At 32.6% G+C, this 13381-nt stretch overlaps 1 protein-coding gene across 5 annotated transcripts in view; it reads right to left on the reverse strand.

Moving 5' to 3' along the window:
* Positions 1-927: 927 nt before the first annotated feature.
* LRRIQ1 (leucine rich repeats and IQ motif containing 1) overlaps positions 928-13381 on the reverse strand; it is a 104663-nt gene continuing 92209 nt past the window's right edge. For 4 of the 5 annotated variants that reach the window (XM_026797617.2, XM_026797609.2, XM_026797614.2 and 1 more), the window contains one exon: positions 929-2946. In XM_026797617.2, the coding sequence (XP_026653418.2) occupies positions 2807-2946 (140 nt within the window). In that variant the 3' untranslated portion in view covers positions 929-2806. Of the gene's footprint in view, positions 2947-13381 lie in introns of all 5 variants that reach the window. The other variant, XM_074539652.1, reaches the window with a different exon arrangement.

Below are 13381 nucleotides of genomic sequence, written 5' to 3' on the forward strand. Positions count from 1 at the left end.
CTTTCAAATGAATGCTTTCCTACATTCCCGAGTCTCAAGCTTCGTACATACAAGGGAGATCTTTTAAACGAGCTCATTCATACGAAGTCCCTCCTCCTTAAAGGAGAATCTTTAGGATCTTCAAGGATCTTCAAAGGGAACAGAAAAAAGAGTCGAGGAGATGAGGCTAGCGAGCTTGAAAGAAGTCTGAAGCGCTGCAAAGGCAGCAGCGCATTCGGGAATGCAGTTTCAGGGTTCTGTGATGTAAATTTTGCTGGACTATCACTGTCTCACTGTCACTTCAACATCAGAATAGACTGAGAGGGAAACTTCCTTTCATGAATGTGTTCTTGCCCTAAATGGGAATTACTGCATCAGGGGGTTGGTGTGGGGGAGACAAAAAAAAGTGGGGAACAAAAAGGAAAAAAAAAAAAGCAAAATGAAAAAGAGAGAGCTAAAAGAACACCCCCAAAAGACACAAAAAACCCCATAAAACTCCTTGCAGAGTAGGCTTGAAAAATTCGTGTCATAAATATCCACCACGTGTATCATCTGTGCTACCTCTGACCTTACACACACCAAGATGTGATGGTGAACACCAAGGCATGGTGGTGTTGGTTGCTTCACCTTATCCCTGAATGCAATAAAGGTCTCTCTGCTAGCTTGAACAGAAGTTGCACCTTGCAGGTTTTTCTGTATTTGGTCAGACATACTGTACTTTGAACACTATAATTCTGAGAAAAATGTGTTGGATACATAAGACCTCACCTTATTACACATTGTAAGGTCATGAAAAGGCTTGTCAGTGAATACTGTCACTCCAACTTATAATTTAGTAACCTGTATATTAAAAAGCTACCATTTATCATTGCAAAATAAAAGGCCTTAAAAAATGTTGCCAAAACATTTTATTTAGGCTGGGAGGTATTTCTCATTCAGAAACACCACGAAAACAAATAGATTAGGTATGATAATTTTTGTACAGCAGATACTTTTTTTGGATATGAATGTAGATATAGATATAGATGATAGAGATATAGAAAGAAGCATAAAATATGAAATATTCCTTATTTACAGCTTTGGTGATGTGCATATATTATGGATACTCTAGACAAATAGAGGCGACAATCTGTAAGAAGTGTTAAACTATGAAACTCTTGATTTTGTATTTTGATTTCCAGTTGATACCTGTAATGGTGGCTACATAGTCTGCCAGGTGTAGGGGCAGACATTTTGAAATGACAAAGTTTTTCCTAAAAAAATTATAACCTTGATGCTAAAAGCAAAATCGCAAAAGCTCCAGTATTTGTTGGTGACATTTAAAAGTCATTATATTGCAGATCCTGAAATCAAGCTGAACACTACATACATTTGGAAAATTAAACAGGTGAAATAAACATCTACTGACATTTTATACCCTCTTGACAACCATAGGATTTCTATAGTCAGGTTAAGCAACCTGACCATAATTCCCCAGAAAGGCAAAGAAATCTTTTCTGAAATAGGGTGCACTGACTTTTCAAAAGCAAAATGATAATAAAATTGGGACAGTGGTTCAAACAAGCAAAATTATTTACTGGAGGTTTTCCATGAGATCAGCCATCTTTTTATCTGAAAATGAAGGCAAGTATTCACAAAAATGAAGATAAATGCCTTTAATCCATAGTTAGAAAAGTATGTTAGCATAGAAAACACTTTACAAAATAACATCCCATGTTAATTTAAGTACATTTTAAAACCAGCCACAATGTAAGAATTTAAGTTCTTTACTGACTGAAGTTTCAAGCCCCATTACTCTCTCTACCTCTTTCTCCATCTACAGGGGGTTGTGGCTTACAAAATTGGAAAAGGCTGACCGAAGTCAGCCTTTTTAAAGATCCAATTAACAACTTCTACCCTCAGAGTGGAAAATATGAAAATAATGTTGGGCTTAGAAATCAAGGAACATTTTCTGTCCTGTATGCTGATGGACAAAGCATTGACTAGAAGTAATGAGTTAGATACCCATGAACAGTAGAAACAGTATTTCTTTTTCTCTGGATTTCCTTGCACCACAAAACATTTACACATGGGTCTGAAGGAGCCTGTCTATGTGAAAAAATTAAGTTGAGTTAACAGTAACATATAGATCTGATTTTACATTATCCAAGTATAAAACAAGAACCATCTATTTTTTAATCAATCCTCTAGGAAACAGAAGTATTTGAAAGTATAAAACCACAACAGGTTGCTTTAACAGATTATAACAATAACTTATGATGAAAGATCTAGATGGAGGACTACTCATCTTCCTAATAAAAGGAAAGTGCATGCTCATCATTTGTATACTGGTTCAGTAAAATTTTCTGAACAGGCTTCTCTAAGAATGGCATTGCCACCTGTTATACCTCACACTTTGCAAGCATGCATTTTATTCTGTGAGAAAATGATAATCCAGTGTTTCAATATGTGTCATATATCACATGAACATGAACCTTTATTACACTTGGACTTCTCATCCAGTTCTTATAAGCAAGCCTAAACTTAGTCACTGTACAACAAACCTTGTACAGTTCATCAGTTCTGCATTCTATACCACATGAACATATAAGCAATTGAAAACACAAACTATGATAACTTACTGACAGGTATAAAATACTTTCACAAAAAATCCCACAAAACTCCAACCACTGTAACCATGTATAATAAAATAAGTCAAAAGTAGTTAACTGAAACTGGTTTATTGGTAATAAATGAAAATCCAACAACTGATATTCAAAGGCTTAAAAAGAAACAGATCTCCATATGCTGACTGTGTTTAATTAAATCACCTAGTTATTACCAATATTCAGCTAATATTTTTAAGCTTTTGCCTTTTTTTGCCTGCTCCCCATCCTCCACTTAGCTGCACTGGACGGTCTCGAAATGATATCCGTTCTGCATGAGATGGACCCAAACATGATTTTTCTGGAGTAGAAATATTCTTTTCTAAACAACAAAACAGACATGAAATTAAACAACAACCAAACAAAACACCCTAAATTTCACTTTACCACATTCTTTTCAAGACAATAATATTTCTAGGTCTAATTAGAAGGCACACAATTTTTATAGTTATGTATCACTCACCATTTAAAAGTAACACAAGTAGTTTAATAAGGCAGTACTTTAAAAAAATTAACTGATCCAAAAAGACAGTAAAATTACTAATCAAAATTATAATATTTTTAGAAGTGTCATTATCTGTCCATTTTGAACTTAAACACTTACAGAATTACTCAATGCTTTTGACAAAGAAACTCAACCTTCAAGTGTATGAAGAACTAGTTCAGAAGATATATCTAATTAACAAGTGGTTATGTTAGATCAAATAAAAAAAAAAAGTTTTCTTTTGTTCAAAGCTCAGGAATACTTAAATGCTGGATGATGCCACAGAAAAATTTAGAAACACATAGGAATATGTGAAACAATCACTTTCATTGTCATTCATACAGATGCTTGAGTAATTTAGACAATAGTTTCTGAAAAACTCTTCAGACAATTATTTAAATAAATTAACCAGTAGGCATGACGAAAGGTATAATATTTATTTAAAATAAATCAACATTTTACACCTGATAATATCTTTCTTTGGCATGTGTAAGAAAGAAAACGTCTGTGGAAGACAATCCAAACTTCAGAAGAGAATGATATAATGTTCACAATACAGCAGTTCATGCCTGTGAGTGTGTGTGTATATATATATATATACATATATATATATGTATCTAAAATTAGCATGCTAGCTTATCAAATGCATATTTTATGAACAACTTTTGCAACTTACCAAAGGAAAATATTATTACCTCCATAGTTTCAGTATTTTTGATATTTTAAGTTTTTAGGACTGCTCAATAGAAAAATTAAATTTCTCACAATACGTAGGGACAAAAAAGTAGAACATCATTTTATGTACCAATATATAAAACATAGCTATAAATTTCAAAGAGTAAAAGTTCCTTTGCTTTCTCATAGATGATTTCCTGTTGGCTTCTAGATCTAAATGTCAGGAGATTTTCCCAGCCTACAATTCCCTTTCTTATGAATTCTTAAATTATTGTAAATGTATCTTAATAAACAGTTCTCTCTTTTGGCAACCAAGAGCTTTCAAGTATTTTTAACATTATCTCCATTCATCTTCTTATGGCTCTGCAGATGTAGCCAATTATTTTTTTTTCTTAAAATATATAATTTACTCTAGATGTATCTCCTAAAAATTTAAAATTCTGATATTTTGCCTTTACAACATTCCCAGTTCCCTTCCCTTTGGATTATTTTATTTAACATCTCAAATGGTAGCAGAAGGGCTAGTAAAGAAAGGTTTTTGTTAAAGAGCAAAGAAAATATTTAATCAAACAGTAAACTTTCCATTAATTATTTTGCCTGGGAACCATAGCATATTCACTGAAGACTGAAACCCTCACATTAGTAAATTAAGTGGTTAATTAATGAAACTTCAAAATAAATCTAGCATGGTAATAATATTTTTTAAATTCCATGTCTTTAATTTCAAGAAATATTTTATGAAATTGAAAACATTGTTAAACAACAAAAATAATTAAGACTGGAAGTTTTTGTAAAAATAAAACTGAAAAGGAAATTGTTATTGCACATTTAAAGTGGAAAACAAAACTGGGGCTAACATGTTTTGCTGTGCACTCATCTTCACAATATAGGTAAAGAGGACATACAATTTTTTTGGTATATTTTGACAAAAAATAAATTTTATTACATTAAGTTTTAAAAGAGAATAAAAACAGATGCTAGAAAAAGCCTATCAATAATGAATTTGAGAAGTAGTCTAGTAGTGATAGAGTCAATATAGGAAGACAGTCAACCTAATCCTAATTGCCTGATCTGGATTATTTCTGGACTAAAAACCTCACTTGTTTATGAACATATGGGAACTGCTAAATAGTATTTTCATGATGGATTTCAGTAATCTGTACATGTAAAGTTTTTGCCTCTCCACTTGTAATTATATACAATGCATTGGAAGGAATATATTGTCCTTACATGAGTATGAAATATGTATTATTGCTCCATTAAAAAATCCCAAAGACCTGCTGTATGCAGGTTTAACACATCAGAGGCTGTCTCAAAGTCTGATAGTCATGGGTCTCTTTTTTCTAAAATCTGCTCTTGTTAGACTTCCTAGCATCTGCTTTAAACTTTATTATACAGTTGTGACCTGTTTAAGCACAGACTAATTCTGTATTCTTTCTTTCCTCCCTTTACACAGTTCTCAGCACTATTCAGCCAAAGAAAATAAAGCCATTGTAGAGAAAGATCAACTAATTTGGAACGAAATATCACTGTAATGTAAATCACTGTAAATCATTCCCTTTGTCTGTCCCATCTTTCCATCTTTGAAATTACCATAATCATGTTTGCACTTCTGATAAATCACTTTTGATATCTACTAAATATCTACTATGAGAGGAGTACTATTATCAATGCTGCTGTTCCAGTTATCAGTGGTGGAGTGCTGAAAGACAGAGCTGGTATGGAGTACAGTACCAAAAGACTATTCCCTGAAGAAGAGCTCTCAAGGACAGATAGATCACGCCAGCATAATGCAGTTTGCTTACTCCTATTCAGATCACAGCTATTTCTCAGATGTTACACTCGTGGTTATTGTAACTGCTAGTGGTTAAATATTATTTATGATTGAAAAATTGTGTCCTAAAGCAAAAGTATAATAAAGGTTTTAGTCAAATATGAGAAAGGGTTTTGCTGCAGTTCTTTCCCCCAGAGTTTAATGCAAGACCAAACAGAAAGATTAATGAAAAATAAGAATAGAATCATAGCTTCATGAAGGCTGGAGAGGACCTCTATGATCATGGAGTCCAACCATTAACCCAGCACTGCAAAGTTCCCACTAAACCATGTCTCTAAGCATCACATCCACATGATTTTTGAACATTTTCAGGGATGGTGAATCCACCACTTCTCTGGTAAGCCTGTTCTAATGCTTGACCACCTCTTTGGTGAAAACATTTTTCCTAATATCTAATCCAATAATGATAATCCAATAATGAATGGAATATGTTGCAAATATGGGATTTACCTGATTGATCACACATATGCCCACAAATTACTACACTTCCTTTATGGCTTTTGCTATTCCAGTGAAAATCTAGGTAGGAGTATTTCACATGTGCTCAAGTAAGAGTAGCTTTGCACTTAAGTGTAAAATGTGCATCTAGATGGAATTTTGCAAGAAGTAAAAAAAAAAAAAAATTGCATATAAACTAAAAAATACCTCAGTAACTTTGTTGTCAATACCTCTGTTTACAAAAGATTTTCTGATTCTGATTTACAAACAGGCAAATTTTTTTTCTTCAGAAATATTCAATAAAGACACCTCCATTAGGAAATGGTTAGAATTTTATCAAGATCAAGAGACTGAGAGAAGACAAAAGAGTCTGGTAAGGGATGACTGTGGCACTTTGAATTGACAGACTGAATCTAGAAATAGTCCTCAAAAACAGTCTTGTTAAAAAAAAGTCACAAACCAGAAAACAAACCTAACTTTCTAAAAACCGTCAAAAACATTTCAAAATGAATCCTTATTATATTTTTTCTCTTGTATTTATTGATTGGGAGTTTTATTGAAGTAATGCTGTAATCTTACAGCATTACTAATAATGTGAACAGTTTTACAGCATGCTTGGATTTGCAATGTCTCCGTTTTCCCCCAAACTGCCATGTATCTTGCAAATGAATGGTTGTGCTTGTGAGTTAATTAAGAGAACACTAGCATGTGAGTGTATCACATTACTGCTATCATAATTTCTTAATTGGTAAAATAAAGGTGACATATATGACATAGTCATATTTTGCTATAAAGGGGTATATATTTCATTAATGTGCATAAATACACACATGGATTTGTGTATTTATGATTTATTAACAACTGTAAGCATAATCACAATACTTTTAGTTCATGTTATGTTCTTTAAGTGTATTTGTAGTGGACCTTGCCCAAAGGCAACAACAGAAAGATTCACAGCATCTCAAGATACTATATTTAGTATCTTTACTAAATAGAATTAGGTGTATATATTAAATATAAACTAACATGTTTACTAAATGTAAATTAGAACAATTACATTTGGTTTACTATACACAGTACTGATATTTATTACTACTACTACTACTACTACTACTACTACTACTACTACTACTACTATTATTATTATTATTATTATTATTATTATTACTATTATTACTTGTACTAGAATTAAATAGAACTTGACAAGTATATTAAGTATAATTTGTATAAGTATAATGGTTATTCTAATACCAACTGATGTGGGAACAAATCTTAGCCAAGAAAAACAATTTAATTTCTGCTACACTAAAGCAGGCTTTGGAAGACAGGATCTAACACTTATTTACTGTACATTCATTTACTTGTAACAACTTAATATATGAAGCTCCAGTAAAGTCTGAGAGACATTTGGATGCCTGCATATAGCAAAAACCTGCTCTGAGTATGTGCTGAAAGCTTGTCTTGGGATAATGTCACATGCTTCTATTTCCAGGCAGTAACTTTTTGGTTGTTTAATCTGTTTTCTGCTATCAATTTGTTCTGGTCTTTTTTTTGTTAAAGCCTGGGTCTTTTAACAAATGTCAAGGTTTACACATCCACTGTTTTGATAAGTAATGCAATATGTAAAATGCTTTGAATGAAATTCTTGGTGTCCAAGAAGAAAAGCTTTGTTAAAAGGGTTATGATAGAAATTTTATGATGCATAGTAAACGTCATAGGACATTTATCGATCCACCTAACATTGTATGTCTGGAGATATAATTTATTCCAAAGTCCTTACCATATTGTATTACTTAAAAGCAAATACAGCATAAGAAGGCATGGAGAAAAAAAACCTCAACATTTTAATGAAAGTGACCAGAACGAATCCATAGCAGCAAAGCATTTACATCAATTTAAACTCTGGAAAGAAGGTAGGTTCAGCAGGTCTGTGAAAAAGGTAAATGATAAAATATCAGAAAGGTTTAACTTTATAATAGTGTTACTTATGGCTGTCTTAAAGTTGCATTTTTTTTTTAGTTTTATTGCTTGCATAGTTATTGTGCTGCAATTTGACATTATATTTTCTAATTTTAAAATAAAATTGAAATACCATTGACAAATCTGGGGATCCATTTATATGAAATACCGCATGGTATGTAAAGATATATCTCCTTTTTGTATGGAGATTTTAAAAAAAGACCATACTCATCATTTTGGTTTTTTAAGTAAATGGCAAATTTTGTTTGTAAATCTTCATGACTTCATGCTGGTAGTACTAGAGACTGGTTCTAAAATTTTATAGAAACAATGAACTTAAATTTCTTTTTTTATCAAAGATTGATGCTCTTCTAACTAGATCATGCTGACAATTACATACTTGAATAATCTGAACTCCAAAATGTGACTCAGTCACATAGAGTTGAAAGAGATAACAATGTACAAGAATATATTATAAACATTTATTAATTACCACTCCACACAATTAAAATAAACATAATAAACATAGTGCTTCAAATACATTCCCATAAAATACAACTCTTCTCTAATTACAAGAAAGACTTTCAGCACCGCTGTTTATTAAAGCTCAATATTTATTTTGTGTTTCAGCTCCTGATCTATTTCCCCACTTTTGACCATTTAGGATGAAACTGAGTGTCTGCCCAAAATTTTCCAAAAGGTTGCTCACTTCTAAGAGAATACATAAAATATTTAGGCTGCCCTTTGCAGACAGATCTGAAATCTACCAAATAACAGTGCCTTCCTTTTAGGATATGTCCAAATTTGGATCAAGTATATCTGAATTGAAGTTTTTCCATGATCAGAGAAGGAATTCTTGATCTTTTGGTCTATTTTCACTAAAATACCAGTCAGTATGGAAACATGCTTTACCATGATATTACATGGACCTAAGCAAGGCTGTTCTTAAACATAACGGTGCTAAGTCAGGGACCTTAAAAGCCTGCTCGTTTCATGCTGTCTGTGGCAGATGGAGAATAGCTGCAGGAACCACGGAGAGGGTAAGAATCAAAACTCCTGCAGGAAGAAGACTGAGGGAAGAGGCAAAGGGCTGCAATGAAAATCTGAGAGAGAAATGACACTGATTCAGAATCAAGGTGAGAGAGCTAAAGCTAACTTGGTAAATAATGCCCTGGCACAGCTGGCACAAGAGACTAGAATGACTTGACAAAGAGACTGACACAGAGCAGGGAGAAAAACATGGAGAAGAAGAAAACTGTAAATTGTCAAAGGGAAACTGTAGGAATAAAGAAGATGGATTATGGGGCGTTAGATGGTTCCTAACTCTCATAATTAACATAATTAAAAGAAGTAAAAATACAGGTAAATAATAAGAAAGAACACAAAGAATAAGTACATTAAGAGGCTGGACTTAAGATTTGCCTAAACAGTACACTAATCCAGGCCATATTTGAGGAAGTCTAAACTAGAAGAAGATGAATCTGAGGAATAATGTCAGGCATAATTTGGATTCAAAACGAAACAGAGTGAGAGGGGAAAAAAGTAATCAGACCGGGATCTGTAGAAACAAACAGAAGACTTGATGGCATATGTGGGAAAGAAGAGTGGATGGGAGAGAAAGCTTGGGCTGCAATAAATTGGAGGACAGAAAGAAGAACCATTCATAGTAAAAGAAAGGATTATAGAGCACAGTTGTGGAAAAAACAGCAATGAAAAAGAGACAAATTAGAAGGAAAAAGCAAGGAAAGTAAGAGTGCCTTGGAAAAGAAGATCTTATAGACACATCTTTACCACCCAGTGCAACAATCTTGTGAAGCAGACAAACATAAACTACTGGGCCTTTCAGTGAACTGACTTGAGAATATTTTTGAATCTACTTAAAAACATCCCACAGCAAAGGAAACATAAAACTGTTATTATTTACTCAAATCATAGGACAGAAATACTTATTGTTGATCTAATGGTTCCATGGTTCTAAATGGATACCTAAGTGAACTATAAGCCAATATCTCGAACAGGATTTTTTTTTTTTAAGCTAGTTTCTCTTAAAAAAAAATCCGCACTGAAGGACCCCCAAACCCTAGTAGAAGACTATGAGGCTGGTAAAATTAAGGACTTAAAATTTAGAATAGGCCTCTGTGTATCTGTTCTTGAATTATTTTCGTAATTGGAAGCACAGATGATGAAATTACATGAGCTCTTGTATTATTTTTTCTCCCTAGCTTCTTATATTCAATGAAAGCAAGTTCTACATGCCTTTAAAATCTGCATTTAGGTAATTTTTTAATATGCAACCTCAAAGTCAATTAAGCAGCATCTTTTAAGATGTCATTGTGTAGACTGTTCAAAAAGATTAGGTATATGTTGTTTGATAGTCAACAAATACAGAGAAAAATACGTATGTATGAAAGAAATATGCACAAGAAACTCCTTGGTAAAATATGAGCAAATTCATAGAGTGCTTAAAAATGAGATGCTTCTTACACAGAGTTTACAAATCCTAAATGAAAGACAGCAGTCCTTGAACTAGAATATATAGACAATAGTGATGCTGGGTAGAAAGGACCGGAAAGAAAGGAAAGGAAAACAGGAATTTTCTAATGTGAAGCTGTATCATACACTGCTTATAACAAAGTTGAAGAGTTTCTAACAATCTCATGAAAGAAAGGGAGGCAAAAAAAATCAAGGTGTGGGCTCTGTCAAGAGCAAAAATGATTGAGCAAGATTTAAAAAGGAAGTGAAATAAAAGCTGCTATGTTTTTTTCCGAGTTGGAAGACTTCACTGTAAGAAAGGTATAATTAAAGGGCATTAATTTATTATCACTGAGTAGCAGAATATAAAGTTTGAATTTACTGGAGAACTAGAACTGATAAATGTTTTTTAGTGGAAATATACATGGGTCCATTTTTTGAATTAAGAGTAATAAAGGAATTACAAGGTTCAGGTTTTAATTTATTTAATTTGTTTTCCTAGAAAGCAGTTTTACTGATATCAGAGGCTTCCTGAAAAGCTCAAATTCAGGGAAGAGAAGAATTAAGAATTCTGGGCAGTATTTAAAATAAAAGAGGCACAGCTCCCATTACATTTCACTTTCAAATTTTGGTCAGGAGATTGCAGTTTCCAAGGCAAATATAAGGCAAATGAAGTTTAAATTTGCAGAGGAAAAAACCCCACAAAATTATGATGACAGACAATGTAAAATATGTAGGAGACTCATCTATATGTCCAACACTGGTTGGTCATAAACAGATTAGGATGATAGAAGGTAGTTGATTGTCATAGCCTACTCACAAATTAGATATTAGGATATACAAAAACCCATACTCTCTAGATAGGTACAGAAAATGCTTATCCTCTAAATCTTGCAAAATATTTCTATGCCTATCTTGCACCTTCATGCTGACTAAAGTATTAGTGTTCAGGAAAGAATTAAGACAAAAAATACAACCAGAAATTCACACCAATGTTTATGGAGTTAATAAAATTGCAAAGAATGCTCAGACCCCCTGCCCCCCAACCAGCCCCACCCCAAAAAATAACCTCAAGAAATAGAAAAGAAAAAATAGTTACTAGGGAGCATAAAGCAATAACTGTGAAGGAATATTATATTCCTTCTGTAACATAATATAAGTATGTTCTTAGATCATAACATACTGGCTATTAACAGAAGCAAAGTCCTAAATTAGACAGATAACTATTTACTCCTGCTGAACAATGGCTACTCTTTCTTCAGGTTATACTTTTTTTTTAAACATTTGGTCAATTTAATGAACAGTTAGTTTTCCCTTTGAACATGTAACAGGGAAGCAAATCAAATACTTTTAAGTAAGCAAATGCTTTCCTTAAACGGAGATATTCTATGTTAAAAGCATTCCTTTTATTACTTAATTAATTTAGCTTTGTCAAGGAACAGAATTAAATTAGTTTAGGATTAATCTATCCCATCCAAATTTTTCAGAAAAAATAGGAAATTTGGCTTTAAAAAAACCTAAAATAGTTTAAGTCAGAATTCAAAGAAACTGCTATTGGAAAAAAAATCTATAGAAAGGATATAAAAGTTGGGAAGTTCACAAAATATTTCTTAAAATCTTGACTTGGCCTTTCTAAAATCCCCTGTAAATTAAAAGATAATAATTTTGAAGTGTAGTATGTTTTGTCTTAACAAAGACACAATAATTCATACATTTCCCTAAATATATAGAAAAGGTATTTAATTTCTGTATCACATTAATTGAGCAAGATTTTTTAGTAAATATATTTATGAGTCCATTATTTTGTATTTCTAGACTTTACTTTTCAGTCTGTAAGATCTCAACAATTTATTGATACAATTTCTAAACTACAAATTATATATAAAGAACGTGTATGATACTCCCAAATAACAGCTCTTGATTCCTAACAATAACTGAATTCTGAGGAACGGCCACAACTATGGATGTTGGAGAGTGAACTCAATAACATTTTATTATTAAAGCTTGTCAAATCATTGAGGTTGAGATCTTCTGAAAAAATGGTACAAGAACTTGATTTAAGAATTTATTGAAATGACAGGACCTCTAATGACACAGCATCTTTATAACAATCTAATACAACTTCAGGTTAACTCAAAGGGAACACACCTACTAAATCACTGAAACAGTTCCTAGGCAACTTCATTTACTATTCCAGAAGGCAAAACCAAGAGACATTATAGAATAAGAAATCATTCTATAACAAATATATTCTAGCAAAGGCAAATTTATAACGTTTTCAGATTAAAGATATCATGGGGCTAATGATTTATTCTGATAATTGAAAAGCAACAAACTCTGGCAAAGAGAAATAATGTAATAAACATGTTTCTATACTGCATATGAAATGTAAAAAGGTGACTAATATGTGATTTTATATACCAGAAGTGATACAATTGAATGTATCATCACTGTTTAATTTCTTAAGTCCGTGGTGCTAATATTTATAAAGACACATATGCAGAAACATATTTAAAGAGACATAACACCTGGGCTTTTATTTCCTTCGTTCCTGGATTATTGAAATAAGAATGCATATATAGGTATGGCACAGTAGATGTATTTTTTGAAAGCATACCTATATTAGCGACATTGTAAACTCTCTGTCTCTCCACCCCCGCTCCCTCACATTTATGACTCTGCCAGTTGGTTGTTCTTTCCTGCTCCCTTCCTAATCTCTCCTTCTTGAAGGTATAATGCAATGGCACTTTTTTATTTTCCTAAGAAAAAACCATTCTCCAAGATTCACACAGGCAAGAGTTCATATTAATTTATTTTTGGATGGAGTTACAATATAGGTTACAGCCTAAACAACAGTTATACACTAATATGAATGCAGTGTATACTATTTAACTC

This window comes from Zonotrichia albicollis, chromosome 4 (genome assembly GCF_047830755.1).
Source record: "Zonotrichia albicollis isolate bZonAlb1 chromosome 4, bZonAlb1.hap1, whole genome shotgun sequence".
NCBI classification, from domain to species: domain Eukaryota; kingdom Metazoa; phylum Chordata; class Aves; order Passeriformes; family Passerellidae; genus Zonotrichia; species Zonotrichia albicollis.